General features: G+C 39.4%; 1 protein-coding gene across 1 annotated transcript in view; it reads right to left on the bottom strand.

Annotated features, from left to right (window-relative positions):
• Positions 1–23,854, bottom strand: part of KALRN (kalirin RhoGEF kinase) — a 695,315-nt gene that overhangs the window by 235,181 nt on the left and 436,280 nt on the right. The window contains 2 exon segments of the mRNA XM_042446189.1: positions 1,429–1,620; positions 20,484–20,606. Coding sequence (XP_042302123.1) covers positions 1,429–1,620; positions 20,484–20,606 — 315 coding nt within the window.

The raw sequence follows: 23,854 nt of genomic DNA on the forward strand, positions 1-23,854 counted from the left end.
TACATCAATAAAATAATACCATAGAAGTACTTATGGCATAGGTAAATAAGTGGGCAGGCTCTCTGCAACAATAAAGAGGTGCTTTAACCATGAAATAAAAGTACTGTATATTGTTTGCCATGCTCCACCCATAGCTGAAAATGTTTCTTCCTGTCTGAGCTGAGAAAACTATGCACTGCTGACTGTTTCCTTTACACCAGTTTATCTGTGACCAAAGATGTTTGTTTATTCAGACTCCCCTAACTCTACTGTAGTTTATTAAACATTACTTGTGTGAAGTATGTAATTCAGCTAATATTGGCAAAGCCACCAGTTTCTGTGCGTGTCTTGATGTATCAAGTGTGCACAGATGCTACAGTGTATGAAGGAGAAGAAGAAAAAAACAATTGATTCAGATTAATTATTTCCCCCCACAGAATAAAATTTATCTTCTGAAGGCACATACCACCAAATAGCCTTTAGTCTAAAGGGGAAAAATGTGAAGTATGCTTTAATTATACCCCCGGGCCCTTCAATTTGAACGCTTTGCCCTCTGTGTCTGCTGCAAGAGTATCTTATCTCTGTACATTTTTCACTTGAAATAAAACAGCATTTAGTCTAGTTATTAGCAAGACATGGAAAACCACAGGGGGAAATGTATTTTGGATCCATTATGAAATATATGGAAACAGAAATTATTTCCAACCATCAGCTGAATGTTTTCAAAGAAGTACATTAGAAATAGTAAAACAAACTGATGTTTAATAAAATAAAATAAAATATCTCAAGAAGCAGTTATCATCAGTCACTGAGGACAGGATCCAAGACTGTGCTTCTGTTGTCGGCATCAGTTCCCTCAGGGTAACCAAAAGGGCCATTTTCCTATTCTCCCTGCAGCCCCTGTAAAACTCTCCAGAGCAGAATTATGAGTGGTGCAGAGAGCTGGAAGGAGGATGAAAAGAGAAGACTGCACTGAGGGTGTATAAGGACCTGGGAAAGGTGAAAAAAATAGGCCCCTCCTGGTTCTGCTGATGTAATTGCTTCCATCAGCAGACGTGCACCACTGGATCCTGGCCCATGTCTGATGATACTGTTGTAATTGTTATGCCTTTTAAAAATGGCTTAGACATTATACGAATTCATTTTAATGGCACATTATCACTATTTAGTTATTATGAACAGTGTATCTTGCTATAAGATGATGCTAAACATTATGATGCAAACTTCTAAAGAACTTACATTGCTTCCACTGTTTCTTGTAGTGCAAAATCAAATAAAGAAAACATAACTTCTTACAAGTAATTATTTCATGTCTTCTGAATATGCATGCTATACATTCCACATTCAGTCTAGTATGCCATCAGCAATGAAAACTTTGTTTTGTACTGATGACTGTGCAATATTGGACCAGTATTATTTAGAAGTCATATAATTTTGCAAGCACCTTACCTCTTTAGTATGAGTGTGGAAGGAAACAGACATGTCCAAAAGAAGTTTCCTCTGCTCCACTCTTCTGACAAAGTCCTGAATCCTTACTTCCAGATGCCGTGCTGCTTTGTAGATTTCTTCAGGATCACACTCCCCAGTCTGTGCTAATTGTTCTGCAGCTTCCAGTAGCTTGTCTGCATTAGTATAGGTATTCTACCAATAAACAGAGCAAGACACAAAGTGAGTGTCACATAACTATGCCAGTAAAAGCTCTTGTACAATGACAAATTCTAGTACAAATCCAGGAACACAATCCAGCATCTTAAAATGACAATAGTGCACTCTTTGCAAGAGGAGCGGGCAAAACCTCCATAGAATATAGTAATATCCAAACAGGAATGCTCCAATTTCTCATTTCAAATGTACACCCCATCCAGAGCTGGCTTGTTTGGTAGATAAGAAGGCTCAGCATTCTATTATTTCTATGGTCCCTGGAATCTGTCAAAAATGACGTAAAGGAGTAACTCAGAGTTAACCTCTTCAGAGGCAGAGATGGCTTCCTGAAAGATATTTCACAATGTATTTGGTTATGATGGAGTGCTGATGGCTAGCAGGTTGCAACATGTAAACCACATACACTGAGAACACTGTTGCTGGGGGGAAAACTGTTGTTGTTTTTTTGCTGTGTACTGGCAAGGGAAGTATTCCATCTGTGAGATTCGAGTCTCGTCTAGCATAGTTACAAACATTTTAGGTCTCTCAGTAATCAGCAGGACTCAACAACTCAAATACCTGAGTGTGGGAATATTGCAATTTAAGCTATACCAGTGCAAACACAAGGGTCCTGTCAAACACATGGTGCTATATGTAAGCAAGAGGCATCCCATTCCCTACAACATCTGGGAAGCTCAAAATATACATTCTTTCTGTGTCATGGAGCATTGCCTGACATTCAAGAAAATAAGCCATTCTCTACTTATACCATCCATGCCCATTACAGCCATTACCATCAGCTGTACTACAGACTTCTATAAAAAGCCAGGTACACTGACCATTGTGAATTACCAGGCAGTTGCAGGTGTAAAAAGTATTGCAGTAAAATTTAATAAAAGTCCAAAATTCAACATTAAAATGTAATAATGTCTTAATTTCCAGATAGTTGGCAGTTGGTGTGAAATGACAGCTATATAAAAGAATAGCCATTTTCCATTTATAGAAAGTTCCCTCCAACTTGAGTTTTCAGGAAGACACCTCCCTTTACCCTGGGCCAAGTCTTCCAAACTTCCAAAAAAAACTGTAGTCCTGAACTTCCAAAAAATTGTGTGGGTGACTTCATTATAGAATCTGGTAATTTTGGTAAGATTAATTACTTTTAACTGGGTTTTGAGTGAGGAATTTATCTCAATACCAAGTTTATAAGCTGTATCTTCCAAGGAGAAGGTTCTGTCCAATGTAATACAACTCCACAGAATTTGACAGTCATGTGAGTGTATCTGAAGATGCCACAATTTCCAGGATACAAACTGGAAAACTCCTTTGGATGGTAATATGTATCCCATGGAATGTATAATATTATAATTTATATATCTTAGTTATCCTGAGATGATTCCTAAGGGGCAGCATGATTAAAGTAGTAAAATTCAAGGAACAACTTACTGTATATGAAGCATTAAGATTCTAGGATTGTGTTCAATTCAGCTTCTAATTTAAGACACCAGAAATCTTTGCATAAGAATGCCTTTATATTGTCCTCTACCTCTAGGCTTACACAATATTTCCTCCTAGCCCTCATTGATCGTAGGGCTCAATAGGTATCTGGAGGTCAGGAGTTTCTTTCCCTTTCTTCGTTTAACATTGAGGAATTAGAGACATGAAGCAGATGGTATGGAAACACTGCAGATTTGGGTCTTTTACTCAAGAAGACTAATTTCCTTCCCTATAAGATTTAACTTACAAGTCTTTGAACATCTCTCAAAATGCTCTCATTCAGACTTGATCAGGGGTAGCTTTAAGGATCCCTTAAGCAGGAAGAATTTTGAGTATCACCACATACTCTCCTCAGCCACTTTCCAGTATGGTTGGGGCAGGGACATGACCCACACATGTAGTCATATGATTCCTCAGTACCTGGTGGTTCATAGCTAAACTGTAAATGGACTGCAATGACTCCTTGTTTGATCTGTGATTAGCATCTTTTAGGCTAATAGAGTAATTAAGTGATGTTACAATAGCTGTAACACTCCAAGCAAGACTCAATTTAAATCTTGATTTGAACCTGAAGATTTTTAGTGCCTATTAATGAAGATATTGCTATTTTTTGCAATAGCTATAGCATGAGATCCTTTTTTCACCCATTTCCCCTTAATATAAGCATCCTTTTTCTTTATCACCAACAAATAGGTATGATTGGATGTGGCCTTTCTTTGCCCTCCAAAATACAGCATACAACATTGGTAGTATTGGTAGTCTTCCATCCAAGTGCTAGCCAGGGCTGATCATGCTAGGCTTCCAAGATCAGATGGGGGTCTGCTGCCCTTGGGGGTCTTTAGGCCATGTACAGGGTCACATACAGGAAACTATATCATGCCTGAAAGAAGTTTCTGAAATACAGAGCTTTCAAAATAGAATCATAGAATCGTAGAGTTGGAAGAGACCACAGGGGCCATCCAGTCCAACCCCCTGCCATGCAGGAAATCACAATCAAAGCATCCCCGACAGATGGCCATCCAGCCTCCGTTTAAAAACCTCCAAGGAAGGAGACTCCACTGCACTCCAGGGGAGTTTGTTCCACTGTCGAACAGCCCTTACTGTTGCAGCCAAAGCCAGGACCTTCCAAATTTTGGTTTACTAATACATTTACTCCCCGTAAGTATTCTTTTATTGATTTTTTAATACATAGGATTAACTGTTCTTGGACTTTTGGTTGAGGAAGAAGACAGAGTTTGTCACCAATATACAACTGTTCCTTCTTTTTATTGTAACTCCATCAGTTTTCCTAGACAAGTATTTTCATGACAAATTTCAGCAATACAATCAGCCCTCTGTATCCATAGAGGTTCTGTTCTGGACCCCCCTGGACCCAGATTGTCAGGAAATGACATTGGTGTGGCCACTAGGGGGAGCTGTTGTGCAGATAATTTGGAGCTCCAGTGGCAGCTAATGTGGCAGCATTCAAACAGGGCATCATCGGAATGTTGATGCAACTGTCAACTGTCAGTTCTCAACTGTCACTGAGGGACAGAGAGACAGTTAGTGCCTCAGAGAGTGGGCTGTGTCTGTTACTGAGAGGCAGTGAGATGGTTGTGTGTTAATGTGGCTGCCTCAGAGGTTGTGTTATTGTTGGTTGGTGTAAATAGTGTGTATTAGAGACGGATGTCCAATACACTGTGTATATCTATGTTGTAAATACTGCAAAGGAAGATTAAAGCCCTCGTTTAGAGTGAAGACTTGTAACAGTCGTTATTAGTTGAAGACATCTTCACAGATTCCTTCTTCTTGGCGTCCTGTTGACGTGGTTGAACTCTGCAGGTGGTCGTGGTGGACACTGTGCGTCATTTCCATAGGTCTCAACAAGGGTTATGGGCGCAGCACACAGGCCACAACACAGATAGCAAATGGTGTGAGAACTCAAGCCAATGGAGGGGGGCCATCTGCAGATGCTCCAATCAGTGGATGGCTAGCCCACCAATACTGAGGGCCAACTGTATGCATCACAGATTTATTTTCTAAAGACATAGTCCTGCTCATCTTCACAACTGTATATTCACATGGACATTCGGTATGACTCAGGGCTAAATCTACTTACTAGTTGCAATAATGTTTGCTGGGTGACATAAGCCAACATTTCTGTAAATCCCATCACTCCTATAGGTTTACTCTAATAATAAATAATAATAAAATAATTTATTTATAGCCCACCCAATCACTAGGAATCTGGGCAGGTTACAAGAGTAAAAATGCATTACAATAAAATACTAAATGGTCCCTTCCCAACCCCTTCCCCAATATTAAAACTAGAATTAAACAATCAGAGTTTAAAAACAATAAAATGCAATACAGCATTAGGTTAAAATTAAAAACAATTTGGCGGGCAGAGGGACATACATCAGAAAACTAGTTTTGGCACTGGAAAAAAGCAGGATCCCTGTGACAAGTTCAGAGAGGTGGGCAACTGTAATGGACTAAAAAAAAGCAACCCACAAGAAATGGCTGGAAGCCCACTTTGGGTATTGAAAAATTGTCATGGCACAGTACAGAGGAGAAGCACCTCATCTTTTTTTTTTTTGACAGAAAAGCTAGAAGAGTTCTAGGGAATGCCAAGAAGCTGAGGATTGAAAAGTACAGTCTGAGGACTTCATGAAGGCCCAGGGTTGTATTTTACTCATCCTGTACTATGTTTCATAGCACAATTGTACAGGTGCCTGCTCAGGATAACTCTTGCTGATTTCAAGTGGGAATCCTCTATCTAGGTTTAACATACAGCCTGAATTATACCCTAAAGCATGGAGATATGCATTTGTTAGTGGCCAAAGCATCATTAATAGCATGGAATACATCTCATCAATCAGACCCCTGCATTTTGAGAACTGTAGAAAAAGAAAGTTTTTAATAGGCTTGTCAATGAATTGGAGTCTCTCTGTGTGTATGAAAAAGGATAATATATTTGGCATTCTATCTGAATCAGGATGAATTAGACTGACTGTATTCTGGTGGGTTCTGTTGCAATGATGGTTTTAGTGCAGCAACACACCTGAATGCACATGGATACTTTTCTGTGCCATGATAAAGAACAGTAGTGAACGTAATTTATTTTAAAGAGCTGCTTTTCTAGTCATTTCCTTTTCTTGCCAAGGGAAACCTTGTTTGTTTCTACTATTTTGCTGCTGTACTGTGAAATGCACAGGAGCAAAGCCAGGGGGAGGGGGGGACTGGCAACATAACAATGTAACTATAAAAAAGGAAGCAGCATGCCAATAGTACCAATGGTTGGAAAGCTAAATTTTTGGCTTCTGCTTAAACTGGAAAACAGCATTGCTGGGGGCAGGGACCGCCTGTGTGGCCCAGAGGAGGGGGAAATGACAGGAAAATGGCATAAGTGCTGATGATTATATTTAGTGTTGTGATTCAGTGAACATTTCTCTCTGGATTGGTTATGATTTGCTCTTTGGCTACACTTTCAACCGAGGTTTTGTATTTTGCATAACTTAATATTAACACACACAGTCTCCACTCTCCACTTTTCCCCCCACTTCCCCCATGGATAAGTCTATCTGTGCATGTAGTCTGAGCTACAAATGCTGGAGTTAGGATAGGATATGGGTGTCATAGCTGCTCCAACTCAGTCTTGAGCCAATCATGATAGTAATAACGTCATGCTCTGCTTGTGAATTTCCGTCAGACATCTGATATCTCAGCTTTGAGGCAGATCCAGAAAAAGCAGAGCAGTGAGACTTGCTATTTCTGCTGAGCCATGTCAGGTACTGTACAGTCACATCCAGTGATTGCTGGTGGCTCTAACATTTGTAGGGCAATGAATAAACTCCAGGTTTTGATCTAAATGTTACAGGAACTACCTAAATTTCTTATCCCCTAGCCCCCAAAAGGTTAAGTACCAGGAGTAGCATCTTTTGCATAAAATCTCAATTCACACACATGCTCAACATCACATCTACCACTAGTTGCATTAGGTGAATGCACACAAAACAACCCAGTGTTACAACAGTCAAGGCAGCAACTACAAAGACTTTGAAGCTTATATATTTGCCCACTAACAGATCTGTTATTCCAATAAAGGACTGCAGTCAACTGAGGCTTTCAAAAGGCAGGCAAAGCCTGGTTTTCCATTGGCTCTGGCCAAATACTGACTGGAGCATCCAAGGTCAATCTCCAACAAAGGCCTGTCTTCAGATCTGCATCTCATGCTCCTGTATGCTGGATCTATAAGGTAAGGGTGGGCAACTCTGTTCCTGTAGACTGCAGTTCCCAGTATTCCTCACCATTGGCTATGCTGGCTAGGGCTGATGGATTTTAAAGTCCAAATATATCTGGAGGTCCACATTTGCTACCTGCCCTGCTAATGTGTAATCATCACCAGAGTCTCATCTAGATAGGAGGGCTACTTCCTCAAGCTGAGAGGAACAGAAAGAAGTATCAATAGCAATCCCAGATTTGTGACTTTTCTGAATGCATGTCCTGCTCAGGATGACACACAACTTTGGACATATGCCTCTACCTGGCTGACTAATGTCAGAAACAGAATGTTATTGTTTTGGTCGGCTACAGAAAGGCAATCCTCATTTTCTTAATACTTCCTCCACCTTGCTGCCCCACTTATCCCAACATTCATAGACTCATAGAGTTGGAAGGGGACTCATGTGCCATTGAGTCCAATCTCCTGCTTAGTATAGGATCTCCAGCTAAAGCATCTCCAGGAAATAGTTGTCTAACCACTCTCTGAAGATATCCAGAAAAGCAGACCTCCCTACTTCTCTAGGGAATTATTTCCATTGCTGAACCACTGTTACTGTCAAAAAGTTCCTTCTAATGTTCAGTTGAAATCTACTCTCCTGTAATTTAAAATCAATTAAAAAAAGTAAGATTATCGCATACAGTATTTTCTTTGGGAGATATCTAACTTTGGATAATATTTACAGGTTAATCATTAGGATTTAAAGCAAGAGGTTTCTCATTCTAACATCCCATTCCCTATAATAGATCAACATGTAGCAATGATCTAATAAAAAGCTAATAAAAAGCTATTCCTCATGACATTAAAGATGGATTGCACATTTCCAAATACAGCTGGCTTTTCCTTTCCAGCCCCTTAGGAGAGAAGTATGCACAGGTACATAAGCAGAAAAATTTACTTTCTCCTTCCTCGTTCGGAGGTTAAAGAAGCCAGGGACAGGGGACCCTATCTCTTTTGGTCAGTGAGGCACATGGAATTAAGTTCAAGGGTAAGAAAAGTCATAGAGAAGTAGAAGAGATGGAATTTCATTGTATGTCCCTGGTGTGTTCTTCTCTGCTATTCTCATTTTATACACATCAGTCTGTGAAATGAGATGAGAGAGCATGCAGATATTACCCAAGCAAATGAGATACAGATTACTACAAAAAACCACCTTGCTGACAGATACACAGTACATAGGAATTAGGTAATGGTGGTGGTGCAGGGGAGCTAATTAAGGCCCTGTCCTGCTTATCAACACTTATGTGGTCAGCCAAGAATAGCCATTCTTTTCCAGTCTAATGTAGGCTCCAGTACCAACTGTAGCTAACAGGAATTCAAAGAGATTCTCCTATGAAAACTTAATTTAGACCTTGCCAGTTTTCAAAAAGACACACGGTAGTTTGCAAGAGATTTAGTGTGGACAGGTTCTAAATCAGCACATCATAAAATGTTCAGCTTGGAACTGAAAAGCCAAACAACACAAATATCAGGAAGTATTGCTCTTTGTTTTTGATATATCAAAACGGTGTCATCCATTTTTGTGGTCTGTAGACTGAAACAACTAGAATTATATTATGTGGACATTATTTTCTAATCACTGAAAATGGTGACAGACATATTAGGAATAAGTATATGAATATGAATATATGAATGCATGTAAATCTGAAATTCTAATTCCCATTTCTACTCATATGTTCTGCAAATATTTCATGTTCTTGTCCGCATTTTTAATTACATTATGTATGAAATTCAAACTATCTTTGCTTGAATTTCTACCAATCACCCTCAACACTAATGACATCTCATAAGAACTGTAAGGTTGTGCCTACATCTGCATTTCCCTCATTTAATTTCATTCTCAGTTCCTTATGCATCTAAAAAAATCCTGTATTTGTATGTGCAAGCATAGTTTTTGTTCTCCCCGAAATTAATAGTTTTATTTTTAAAAAAACACTTTTAATTTATCAGTGTTGAATATATGTAATCCTGTATTTCATGTGCAAGCATATTTTTTCTCCCTGAAATTCATACAGTTTTATTTTTTTAAAAAAACACTTATAACTGACAAATGCTGAATGTGTGTAATTACTCACACGCACCCATCCCATCTTATAAGCAATTTGTTTCATGCCTTTTGCTGGAAAAGGAAGAAAGAGATTGAACTGCAAAGTTTGCTTGTTTCTGGAAACATGAAATAGACGGAATTTTAACCTGCTAGCAATAAAATTAACAAGCTGTCTAGACAAAGAATGAAGATACTGTACTTAAATGAAATCCTATCCTTTTGCCAGTGGCTACCTGTTAATATATAAATAATGCTTTGCTTATCTGGATCTAAAAGGAGGTCACTGGGTCAGTTTCAAAGAACTAGTGTTATATCTAAAGGCAGAGGACTGCCATCTACAGGACCAAAAATGTATATCTCAATCTCTGTCTCTTCTGCCCATTCTATAGCCTAGCTACTATCCTTGATAAAGAGCACACCATATTTGAGTAATAAAGAATTTTTTACTTCCAGTCCCTAAACTACCATACCACCATTATTTACAGAAGAGATGAGAATTATGCAGGCTTCTAAACATTGTGGGGCTGCAAGTTCCAGTATTGAACACAATAGTGGATGCTGGCTAGGGACCCTGGGATTTGCAGCCCAACATCGTGCACATGATTTCCATCCCTTATCCAGGGACGTAGCCAAGGGGGGGTTCTTGGGGTCTGGACCCCCCCTTCCATTAGAAAAATGAATGGTGCGTGCTGCTGCGCCGCTGCGCCCAAGCCCATTATAATGGTGGCACTTAGTCTGGACCCCCCCTTTCTAAAATCCTGGCTACGTCCCTGCCTTATCTACTGACTAAGACCACCTATGTTATTATCAAGATGGGATCACAGGCAGCCCACTGGAGTAGGCAAAAGCCAGGATACCCCCCCCACACACACACACACACTTCACATTTGATCCTGTAAGATTTCTCCCCACCAACTCCATTCCCATGCAAGTTAATCAAATAAACCAACTTCAGCAGTTTCTGCTGGGACAGGAAGAAATCATGCAAACAATACTCATCCCTCTCCCACTCCTCTGTTTTCATCCCTATAGATATTTTTCATATTTCCACAGGAACTAATAGCTACTTTATTTTCTGTTGTAGCAGGAAATAAGACTTGAGGATGCATTTAGCATCACCCTGGACTTCATCTGAAAGTGTTTGTTTCTATTTTCACATTTTCTCTATATAAAAGCCTTTTCAGACTAAAAGGAGATCTTATGGGACAAAAACAGGAATGGTATCTGAAATTCAGCTTCTGTAAACCAGCATGTGCCTGGCTTATAGTCCTGAACCCATATATCATTCTTAAATAATTTATTTCTTATCACCACTGGAACCAATGGTTCTCTTTGCTCATTTGGTAATTGGGAAAATGTTCTTGAAAAGAACCCACATACTGGCTCAGACCCATTTCTCAAGTGATGATGAAGAAGGAGGAGGACAAGGATTACTGAAGAATTTGGTGAAACCCAAGTTAATCCAAAAACAGTTTTTATAAACTAGCCCATCTCAGCCCATAAGATACAATGAACTGATGAAAAATAAAATAAAAATGTTGAATGTAAGATATTATATTTCTGTTCTTGCATGTAATTCCCAGGTTCTATGTACTGTGTACATGTAGTTAGCCAATGGGCTGCAATGGCCCAAGGCACCAGGACTCTGGACTTCCTAGTTGTTGTATGTCTTCAAGTTTGTTACTCATGGCAACCGTATTAGAGGGTTGTTGTTTTTTTGCCAGATTTGTTTCGAGGGGGGTTGCCTTTGCCTTTGCCTGAGGCTAAGAGACTGTGACTTGCCCAAGCTCAACTAATAGGTTACCATGGTTGAGCTGGGATTTGAACCTTGTTCTCCAAAGTCATAGTCCAATGCTCAAACCAAACACCACATTGACCTCCAGTGAGGTTTTTTCGTAGCAAACTGAAATTTTCTGAGTGGAAGCCTGACATTTTACAAAAACTAACTGAGATGTTGTAAAGAGTTGTTGTTTGACAGTTATTTAGATATCATTACTACCAGACATTAGAGGATTCGATCTAATGATTGACAATATTTGTGCTAAAAAATAAATAAAAACAAAACGTATAAAACATCCATTAGTCCAACTCTGCTCATATTTGCAATTAGCTTATGTAAAAAATCTACCTAGGTAGCCATGAAGTCACATGAGACTGCAACTCCTCTTCCAGGAAAGGTCATGGCAATTTTAGTTTCATGGAAGCAATGCTATGATTTTGCATTACTTTGCAAATCATCTATTACCCATATGAGACAAGTAAATCTCTTGTGTTCATATGTTTTAAAAAATGTGAATCAGCTCCTTTGTGGATATGGTTCTGTTGTTCAGCTGCAGATCTGGCTCTCGAGTATTGGAGATTATATCTTCATCAGCAGGGACCCTTTTCTATCTAGGGATGCTGTTCAGCTGACCAACCATATGAGGAGCTTCTGCAAATACTTTCCACTACAGACCAGCCTATGCCTACATTTCATCTCAAGGACCAGGGGCTACAGAGACCAAAAGGAAATGGACACTCTTAGGAATGGAGGTACCGGCTGTAGCTAACAGCCCTTTATTTTCATCTTGCCCCTTCATGCAGAGTGTTATTGGATCAGAAAATTAGAAAGAAGTATCAGAAGCATGCCAAATACAATTCTGAGAGGCAATAAAACTTCTTAAACTATCAGATTCAAATCAGAGATTACCCAAGGGACCCAGGCAAGTCTTCTCTCTGTATTTCTCATGCACTATTACTGAAAGAGAAACAAATCACCACCGACTCAGTGATTGACTGCCTGTACTTTTAAACTACCTGATAACAAAAGTTCCCTAGGAGATACATAAAACATTAAACAATACATAAAGCATAACCAGGACAAACTCAGCAGCAAAATTAATAATACTACAATATATAAAGCCCAAGCAACAAAGCAGAAGAGTGCTCTGTTCTAAAACAGTGGTGGAAACCTTGTAGCTTTTTAATCTCCTCTAACTGTCCCAGCCGTGGACATTATTTCCACAGACCTTCAACTTTTTTTTCACATCACATATTCCTAGTGCTCCATATGGCATTCTGTGGCTACATTTCAGCCCATACAATTAGCAGGATGATTCTGGAGCAAATCTAATGAAAAACAAGACTGCTATTGAAGTCAGTGGGGAATCTGGTAATTAACTTGACTACAGCAGTAGCCATGCTCCAGATCAGTAAACAGTATCCTGGATCAATAGAGTCAAATATTAAAACTAGAAAGTCTGTCTAAGAATATCTTTAATACAACAACAACAACAACAACAACAACAACTCCATTACCCAAGATATTTAACCCTAGTTTTAGATTAATATTATTTTTAAGACCACAGAATCTTGAAATTTCACATGTTTGGCTTGTGTCTTAATATGTAGAAAGAATGGGTAGTAAATCTCTGTTGTTTCCTCTTGCTTGCCATAAGCAGACTTGGAGGATGTTGAGCACAGCAGCAGGAAATCCCTTGTGTTCCAATTACTTCCCTGCCACAGTCTTCCTTATCTGCCAACGTGAAAGAGGATGACAGAAGAGATGGGAAGATGTTCCCTCCTGCAGCTTCTTTGTCGTATTGCCTACAGAAACTTACAGCCAGTTTTTAAAACACACTTTCCAGAACCATCTGGTTCTAGTAAATGTATGTGGCTTTCCTAATTTGGAACAGGCAAGTCTTTATTAATCACTGCCACTGATAAAAACAACCACATTAATATTTTTGGTCCAAAATGTCATCATTTAATGCTAGGGCTGTGTTAAAAGAAACCTGTATTATGTGTACCCCACAAAAAAGACTTGTGATTTGTGAAGTTCTGGAAAATTGTGTATTTTTAAATTAAAATATTTATCCTCTCCCAGATATCCCAGGGAGATTGGAGATCTCTAAACAGAGGCTGGATGGCCATCTTTCAGGCATGCTTTAGTTCTCTATTCCTGCTTGGCAGAGTGTATGATTCTGAGGAAGTAGACTGAAGTCTATGAAAGCTCATGCTGTCAATTTTTTTCCTTTAAATTAGACTCAAAGGTGCTACAAGATCTCTCTGTGAACTGATTCTATAGACTAACATGGCTATATCTTTGAATTCTATGAAAGGTTGTTATAACTGTATTGTCACATCCGCTTGCCGCTTTGACCATGTTTCTCCTCTTTTATACTCCCTTCATTGGCTCCCCTTCCCTTTCCGCATCCAGTACAAGCTTTTGTTATTGACTTTCAAAGCCCTCCATGGATTGGCCCCTCCTTACTTATCTGACCTTCTTTCTCCTGACATTCCTACTCGCACCCTCCGCTCTTGTAGTCAAGGTCTCCTGTCACAGTGTAGGACTACCACTGCCTCCTCCCGAATTCATCCCTTCTCGCTTGCTGCCCCTTACTCCTGGAACCTTCTTCCCCCACATGCACACCTCATCACTTCTCTACCCGGTTTCAAAACTGAATTAAAGACTATATTGTTTAGAGAAGCATTCCCAGAGGTGAGCCCCTCTCTGACCCAGGAAGCCTCCTTTTAACCATCCATCAAGAAGCCAAGCCCTTTCTCCAGTCCATCTGCCTTGGTCCAGGCCTCGGAGATGGAAAAGATCTGCTGGACCTGATCCTATTCCCCACCACCACTCCCTTCTCCTTTTGTGTCATGTCTTTTAGATTGTAAGCCTGAGGGCAGGGAACCGTCTCACTAAAAATTTTATGTACAGCGCTGTGTAAATTTACAGCGCTTTATAAATAAAGGTTAATAATAATAATAATAATAATAATAATAACTGCCTCTTTTAGAGACACTTGGACAACTCTCTTTTAACTAATCATTCACAATCTCTACTACTGGCTAGCGCTCTCTTGGAAGCTCTAATCAGCCAAAATGGGTACTCATTTAAAAAAGAAACATCTATCTCACTTCTCCAAGCAACCTGTCAAAAATCATCCATCCAACTAGGCAACTGCCTGCACCAATTACCTCTGCAGAATCTGTCCTCCATAGAGTCCAAGTCAGAATAGATATGAATGAATTTCTGGGCAACATGTTTTGCCTTTTCATCACAGTGGCTTTCTGAAGGTTCCTTCCCTTTTTTTTGAGGGCTTGAACACAATAGCATCACAATACCACCAACAGATGAGGCAATGTAGGCATCAGAAAACAATTTATTTTCTGCCATCTCTTCTTGTGGGGTAGGCCCTAAAATAAGCCCTAAACTGTGTTTGAACAGATTTGCCCCAAGTCTTTCACCACCATCACTCTAGTCATCTATCCAAGCACTGCATTGCCTGGGCTAGTCAGAAAACTGAGGAGCCTACATTCGCACCCAGGTAAAGTATGCTTAGGAATGATCATATCAACCAGCCAAGTTATTTTTCCATTTCAGAGCCTGGGCATCAACATGACAACATGGCTGTAAACCATCTTGAATCCTATGCAGAGAGAAAAGCAGGTTTAAAATGCATAAATTAAATTAAACTACTTTTAACAGAAAAAATAAAGTTTGCAAAACCTGCTACTACTAATAATTAATTGGTAGTTAATTATTAAATTTCACTGAAAACACACTGTTGGTATAAGGAAGTTTCTTTCTCCCCACATGCCCTTCTGCTGAGATTTCCACCTTTTCTTTCTTTTTAACAAATAAAAGAAAATATATTTTTCAGAATATTTATACCAAAACAGAAGGTGCATTTTTGTATTTCCACTAGAAATATGGAAATGCAATTTCTTAGATACTTTTACTTTATTATAGACAAACATAGGCTGAATAGTCTTGCTTCCATATAGCACACAATGGTACAAAAATAGAAATGTAGCATTTCCTGTTTTGAATATTCTCTTTCAATAAGGAAACACAGAAATACTTATAAATATTTTGATTATATATCAGCTTGTGTAAATATACAAGATATGTCCCTTGCTCTTAGGCAAGGTCATCCATTTATCAATTCTCCTCTATTTTCCCCTTCTACATCTTAAGATATATTAAACAGGCTACCATGTGCCCAAGCAAAGAGCAGGTGCATTACAAGAAAGATGCTCTGAGAACAGCTGGAGTTAATTCACAGAAGTGAATGGAGCCTAGCTTCAAGGAAGTAAACACAGACACATACTTTTAAAAAGCCTGTAATGCTCCCCCACTGAGCAATTTACCAGCATCTGTATCTTCTGTTTTCATTTGGCACTAGCTACTACCTTCAGACTACTCTGTGCTCTGAGTAATGACAACATTACTTAATAGCTTAATGTGTGAAACTGATGAGACTATCATTCTGCCGGGACATTTTATTTACGGTTTCCTCAAAAATTACAGAAACGGAAACTTATATGTTTATTTTGGGAAAGGGTGTTAGATGAATAGGCTTGGAGTTACAGGCCCAGTGACATAAGAAGCCTCATTGTGGTGAACATATGGTAAGATGTGAAGAAGGGATGAACTTGATAGGCACCCAGCTACCTTAAATTCAATTTCCAAACCACTGCTGGAACCCTCACACTTTTTTTCCCACACCAGGGAGAAGAAGCATCACCACCACACTTCCAGAAAAGAGAGGGCTGAAGCTGTTCCTATCATTCACTGCTGTGGTCTCTCTTCTCTAAGAACTGTTGCCTGCCTGTCTGCTTGCTGCTTACTAAGCAGACCAGCTACATACCTCCAGGAGCAGATTCCAGGCTCTCCAGGTACACCAGAAGATGGCTGACTCTAAGCATTATTGTTTGCAAAAGTGTAAGAAGTTACACCATCAGCCAAAAGATGGAGAGAACAATGTAAAGAGAATAGTTTTGACTCAGCTACTTTGAAACCTGTTTCAGCCCTTTAATAAGGGGTTGAGGAGCTTATTCTTTGAATCACTGGATTAAGACGCTGAACTATGCCTAAAGGTGCTGAGGTGGGTCGTGGCTGGTGAGATGTTAGGGATTTTATGTATATTTATAGTGTTATGTTTTATTATCTCTGTTTTTGTATATGTTTGATATTCCATCCTTTGGTGGTAATGGTGTTATAAATGTTGTTATTATCATCTTGAAATGTATCAAAATTCCCCTTTTCTCTAGAAGTCTCTTTCACTCAGCAAAATGAGAAATATATCTTTGTTTATCTTGTAGTTAGTCTCCCTAATCCTGTGTCATTCGATTGATTACTTCTAGCAGCTGGATCAGGAGGACAATCCTTCCTTCTTCCTGCATCCTCCTATGCGCCCACAAAGCCAGCTTTGGAGAGGCAAGGAACCCCATTCTCAAAGCCAGTTTTGAGTTTTGACACAGGCTATGCTATAACCAAAGAATGAATTACCCAGTGATAAAGTAACAATAACACACTTTTATGCACTTGGTTAGATGTCCATATATTATATGCTAACAAGTGATTAGGAGACTATTACTATACATCTGTCACCAAATGGACATCCTGGAAAACAGAGAAAGCAGTAAAGTTCCCTTCATTGTTTTGTAGACCATAGAGACCCGACATCCACCAAGCTGCATGCCAGGAGATTTCAGTTTGCTGGCATCTTGAATAGAGGCCAATTATATAATTGGATGAGGTGCATGGTGACATGTTGGGAGAAGTGTTAGGGGTGGGGCTTAGGCTATTTAAGCCTGCACTCCCCCCTTCTCCCTTTTTGGAGATTTGTTGTCCCACCCTCCTGCCTCAGCTTCAGTATGGCTATGTTGGTTGCTTTATGGGCTCGGTAGGAATTTTTTCCCCTTTTTTGTTCAAGGGTTTTTCGCCTACCTCACACTGTCATTAGAGGACTTGGAAATTGGCTCAGGTGTAGACTTAAATAGGTGGTCACTTTCAGTTATGGGGGAGAATTAAGAGTCAGGTGAACACCAATGGCACCCACTTGGGGTGAAGGTTGGGCCTCTTGAGCTTTCTTCTTAGGTCTTGCGAGTATTTTGGAAAAGAGGGGAAAAGGCCTTCTTTAGGGCTGACCTGGGATATAACCCTCAGTCAAGTCTGGCGAGTTGACTGGGGAAATCTCAGGTTGTCATTCCAGATGCGGGTGGGCCGGGGAGCAACTTAATAATGGGTTATTCTCAGAGCTCAGGTGTTTCTCCCAGGGGAAGCTGAGGAGGTGGTCTGAGGAATAGATCACCTGCCACAGCTGCTCCCACATCAGATTGCTCTTTCTAGTTTGCAAGTTTCAAGAAACAGTTAAATAGTTTAATTCCTTAAATAAAGTGGCCCTATTTCAACCCACATCACTGTCTGGTCTCGTTATTTCAAGTTTGACAGCAGTATCAGTTTTCCAAATGTCTTAATCACACACATCCCAGAAGTCCTGATGCTGTTCTGCCAACAAGAACAACTCCCCTCACACCCTGTTGCCTCCAGTTTCTTATCAGCTTTGCACAGCTTATACTTTCCAATCTGTTGCCAGCAGAGTGGAAAGAGTGATCGTGATGACTGGACAAGGTGGTGAAAAAAGGTACTTTTTCCTAGTGAGAGAAAAGAATATCTGGGATGTGTAGATGTGCTTTCATACGTGCACACATGCAGACTTCAACCTCTGCTTTAGCCACACATGCAGCTCTCAAGACCAAAAAGTTTGCATACACCATTTTATACCATGATGACTTATTATTTGGTAAACTAATGTATACTCTATGCAAATTGATCCTTTATCTCAAGATCTATTATTCTAAGGAACATCTTATTCTTTTCTAGAAGTTTGATAGTAAGCAGTCAGTTAGAGCCAGTGGATCCTGGAAAGATGATGGAGGAGAGATTTAGGGATTCTCAAGTAATTTTTAAAAAACCCACTAGCCCAGAGGAATTCAGTACGTATGTTATGAGAAACATCAATTAAAGAGATATATACTTAGATCTACTTGTGGCTGTAAATGTCAATGGAGATATAAATTAATTACAACATTAAAAAAGAGAGCATAAGAAAGAAAAATAGGAAGAAATTAAGGGACAGAATGATATATTTCAGCTTGCATGCCAATCCCCTAGGGATATGACAGAAAGAACAACTTACTATTTACACCCATCAGAGTACTGTATATTCTATGTTGCCTTTCAGAGCTGAATAATGGTAGCTGTGAGGGTGACAAGCGTCATGAGATTTTAAATGATAGTTAAAAGATTCTAAGCAACACTGGTGGCCAGTTCCAGCTTCTCTTCTAGTGATTGGGATCAAATGATTGCATGTTCATTAGGCCCACCTTTGGGAGCACCTAATTAATTGGGTGGCAGGAAAAAAATCATATTGAGAAAAAGAAGAAGCTTCATAGGTGAGGCAGTTCAGAAAACTTTGAGAATGAAAGAATGATTATCAGGATTAGGTGCGTACTGTTTTACAGTTTTCTCACAGGCAAAAACAGGCTCAATATCCCCTTTCACAATTTTATTCTTCTTGTAGATTCTGCTTTCTTCCTTCCATCAAAATATTTTGTGGATTGATCTGCATGTATGTCTAGAATATGGAAACATTCTAACACAGTCATCTATGTAGACATATCCAGTTCATGAACAACAACCACAGCTAACACCTGGAATTGGACTATGGAGGGAAGGGGGATCGCCCAATAACAATAGATGAATATGATCATATTTCCCCACATGTCAATTGTAACTTCCAAGTCACTGTCAAGAGCTGTCCCATGTACATGGTAATAGTCAAAAGTGGTTTTTACAGAAGCGTGTTACAGCTTGATGAGATCATCTTTATTCAGTAAGGGGAAGTTTATTCAGTAAGTTGCAACTGGTAAGTTACCAACCACAGTCATTACCTGCTTTCCAGTAAGTGTGTAAGATTTGGTTTAGAAGCTCACCTTAGGGTTCAAACCTGACTAGACAAAGACATAAATATCCAATCTACTATGGCAAACATCAAGTCCATCTTTCCATTTAGTATCCCCTTTAATTTATTCAGATTGTCCACCAAAACAAAGCATCCAGAAACTTGTCAAGGTAATAGCTATATTGTCCTAGCAACTATGTAACTTAGATACAGAACTGGATTAATCAGCATTTTGATGATATTCCATCACAAATATATGGATAACCTGATATAATACTTTTAACATGTTGACACTATATAACAGTTGCTATAGTACTGATCACTTTGTAACTCTGTACCATGGTATTAACCTATTCTCCCTTTAATCAGTCAGTTCTAACAGCAGATGCACCAGATCCTAACAGCAGATGCACCAGAGGATGCAAGGCAATGGTGCAGCCCACAGTCTCAAAAGCCTCTGAGTGGACTAAAAGGGAAATAATTCCAAGTGAACCTGAAGAACAGGGGTGGGAATTTGGTGGGTAGAAAAATTCTCTCTCTCTCTCTCTCTCACACACACACACACACACACACATCCCAAAATACAGATGTGGACCTTCAGTGATCTGAAACAATTAAATTAGTGTTTTGGGGTCTCTGCACATGGGGAAAGACACACAGAATAGAGTGTAGTGTTACTTGTGGTTTTAGAAAAATTGTGATGTGCAATCTGCAGGGGTCTGGATTAGTGAACATGGGGTGGGTGCAGCCTTGGACCGAAACTGCAGGGCTACATATACCTGATCTAGAAGATGCAGTTAATCTAAAGGGCTTCTGAAGAAAAAAAAATGGATTGGTCTGTCAGACCTTTGGGTTTTACTAGATATTGGTGTGTGTGTGGGGGCGGGGGGAGTTGTCTAAAATTTATTTATTTGAAAATACCGTTCTTTTTTTGTTTGTATTTGTAAACTACCTTTTTTGTAAATTGTAAATCACCACTGTCCATGGTTGATAGAAAATTAACAATTTATATGAAATCAAATTACATCTGTTTCCATCTATGGGAATAGAAGCCAGAATAAAAAGGATAGTAATAGGTGTGTCATCTAAGAAAACCTGAAGTTTCTCAGTCACCACTTACTTCACTACAACCCTACTCCCCATAGGTAAGGCTGAATTAGATTAAGCTAGATTCACCTAGCATTGAACCTTCAGGTCACCTCAAGCTCTTTCCTAGGAGGACTCAGTGTGTGAGCTTAATGGATTCTTACTCTCATATCTACAAAGACTTTTTATTTCACATTATTTTTCCGATAATACAAGCTGCTTCAAACTTACACCCTCTTACCTGTGCGACTTCTTCAAAATCATCATGTCTTTTCTGAAGAGCTCGTGCCCTATGAAGAGATTTTCCCACTCCTGTGTGTTTACTAAGAAATGCCTCTCCATGGTTTTCAATCCAGTCCAGCACCTAGACAGAAAAGAAAACAAATCCAATTATCTTCTGTGGCTGTTTTGATTATCTATGGACACTACTTAAAAACAACACCACATAAGTGGATTCAATTGCCTGAGGAGTTTATCTGCAGAAACATTCAATGCTTTTTTTCTGAGCCAAATCCAATCAATCCAAAGTAAAATGCTTTCCACTGTTTACTGATAAACTGCCATTACTGAATAGCTGTTATCTATTAATTTCAATGATACATAACATGCATTGCTTGGTGATTTTTCAGTGTTTTATGGTAGAAATTAATCTGCTTTGAATTGCTGAGATTTAAAAAAGAAAGAAAACCAACAACCATGATCGTCATCTGGTGGAGACATTAACAGTATGTTTCCTTTGTATTCATGTCCCAGTGTAAACAGAACTCCTTCCTTAGATGTACCATGATTTATTTCACACAGGCATGCTATAACCAATGAAAAATATTTAAATACACCTGAGGCAGGAAGAAAGGAGGAAATCTGAGCTAAGGGATGAGTGGCTGGGTAAGGGTGTCATTTGAACATTCAATGTATCAATGCTAAGGGTCCTGAACCATATTGTGACATCAACTTTTTCAAGTAATCAGATTCCAATCCATCCAGGGTAACTGATTTGCAGTGAAAACAAAGTGGCAAACCTAATATTCAATGGATTTAAAGGATTACTTTTCTAAAATGTATCAGCTATCCAAAGCTGTCTATCATAAACATAATTCCATTATAATAAATCTGTGTTTACAAAAATGCAGTAATTATGCCATATATAGAGACAACTCCAGATGAAAGGGACATACATAAATATCATATCAGACAAGTATCCATTTTAGCATGGATGCAGCCAGAAACATTTAACATCAAGTCCCTTGGGGACTTTATTTCTCCACTGAGACCACTGGCTTCTGTTTTCTTTTGTTTTTAAATGGAGTTAAAATTCAGTTATTTCTGAGTATGTACAAATAGCTTTCTACCTGAGATATAGTTCCCTCTTTTTCAAAAAGCCAATTAACAATGCACTTCTATACATGTCTACTCAGAAGTAAAAAAGAACACAGAGTTGTTATTCCTTATTCCTGGGTAAGTGGGTGTAAAATTCAGGATTACAGCCTGAAAGAGTAAGTGACCATTAATGGAGACCATTACTTTCATTCCATTTTCTTTTTTCCCTTTCTCCCTCTCTCTCTTTCAGACATCTCAGTCTCCCTTCCCAGCTTCCAATAAAGACACAACTTACCTTCTACTTTTTCTTTCTCACTGGTTCTTTTGTCCCTCTACTACAATCCCCAGGCACTCCTCACTCATCTTTCCCAGCACATGAGACAACAGAAATTCATTTTTCTCTCTATCTGTACACCCTCACATACATACACACTTGAAATCATGAAACCACACAGAGAAGGCTCACCAAATATCACAAACAGGAGCAGAATGGTCTTAATAACCTGGACCACAAGTGGCCCACCCAAAAGTAATAATCAAGGGTTTCTACTCAAAGACTCCTACTATTACTTTCAAGGAGCATTTTTGCTCCTGAGAACTCCAGTGTTTTTCAGCCTCTGACTAAACACCATACTGAGATATTTTTTTATGGAATCACAAAATTATACAGTTGGAAGGAACTTCAAAGGCCATGTAACCCAATTCCGTGTCATGCAGGAATCCAACTTCTGTTTAAAAACCTCCAAAAAAGAACAATTCACTAGCTTATGATCGATGGTGAAGTCACTACTTTCTAAAATATACTAATCCATAATCAAAACACAATAACCCTGAGATGTACATCCTCAGGATGCATTTACGGCCCATACTAAGCCACGGTGGTTGGTAGCTTCCATGTCAGTGGGGCAATTAATCACTCTTACTTTTAATCTAATTTAAAGGAGTTATCCACAGTTCTGAACTATTTCAATGAAAATGTTCAAGATTCTGGATAGTTCCTCCCTATAGGTTCAGCAACTTGGACAGCTCCTTCAAAGTCCTGCTTTCAAAAATTTGGACAACCTGAAAAGAAACTCCTGGCTTTGCAGCAGTTTGTCCATCCTAAGCGTATGTGAGCATATATGTAGGAGAAGACCCATACAATACTTCTTATGGATGCAGGCTTTAACTGAACATGAACATGAGTCAACAGTGCGATGCGGCAGCTAACAAGGCCAATGCGATTTTAGACTGCATCAATAGAAGTATAGTGTCTAGATCAAGGGAAGTAATAGTGCCACTATATTCTGCTCTGGTCAGGCCCCACCTGGAATATTGTGTCCAGTTCTGGGCACCACAATTCAAAAAGCACATTGAGAAACTGGAGCGTGTCCAAAGGAGGGCGACTAAAATGGTGAAGGGTCTAGAAACCATGCCCTATGAGGAACACCTTAGGGAGCTGGGTTTGTTTAGCCTGGAGAAAAGAAGGTTAAGAGGTGATATGATAGCCTTGTTTAAATATTTGAAGGGATGTCATATTGAGGAGGGAGCAAGCTTGTTTTCTGCTTCTCCAGAGACTAGGACCCGGAGCAATGGATGCAAGCTGCAGGAAAAGAGATTCCACCTCAACATCAGGAGGAACTTCCTGACAGTAAGGACTGTTCGACAGTGGAACACACTCCCTCGGAGTGTAGTGGAGTCTCCCTCCTTGGAGGTCTTCAAGTGGAGGCTGGATGGCCATCTGTCGGGGATACTTTGATTTGGACTGGATGGCCCTTGTGGTCTCTTCCAACTCTATGATTCTATGTTTTAAAGCTTGTGTGGAATTGAGAAACTGTAGCCTCCAGTTATCTAGTTTAAAATAAATACAATATGCTTAAATTGTGATGCTTGCCTGTATTATGAATTGAGCCATACTTCTTCTTAAAGGTCTTCTCTAGTGAAAAGCACAACCGTTATGTATTCCTAACTCTTAGGTACCTATGATACTGAAATGGCAGAACACTATGTATTAAGGACCTGAAAAATATAATTTTTCCAGGATGTTTTAACTCTCAGCACAGAATTCAGAAGTAGCAGCTGTTGGCTTTCATGTCAGAGAGGCAGTGAATCTAGTCTAGGATTCATTCTGAATTTTAAACGAGTTGTCCAAAGTGCTGAACCCAACAAAGGATAAACAGTTTGGATAATTCCTTTCACGTTCAGGCAGACTAACATTAAGAATGGATTTAATGATGCACTGACACAAGAGCAACCAGTCTGCACTGGGTGTCAGTCACCCTAAATTCCCTTGTTCCCAAGTTTCTCAAATATCGT

Source organism: Sceloporus undulatus, chromosome 1 (assembly GCF_019175285.1).
Source record: "Sceloporus undulatus isolate JIND9_A2432 ecotype Alabama chromosome 1, SceUnd_v1.1, whole genome shotgun sequence".
Classification (NCBI taxonomy): Eukaryota; Metazoa; Chordata; class Lepidosauria; order Squamata; family Phrynosomatidae; genus Sceloporus; species Sceloporus undulatus.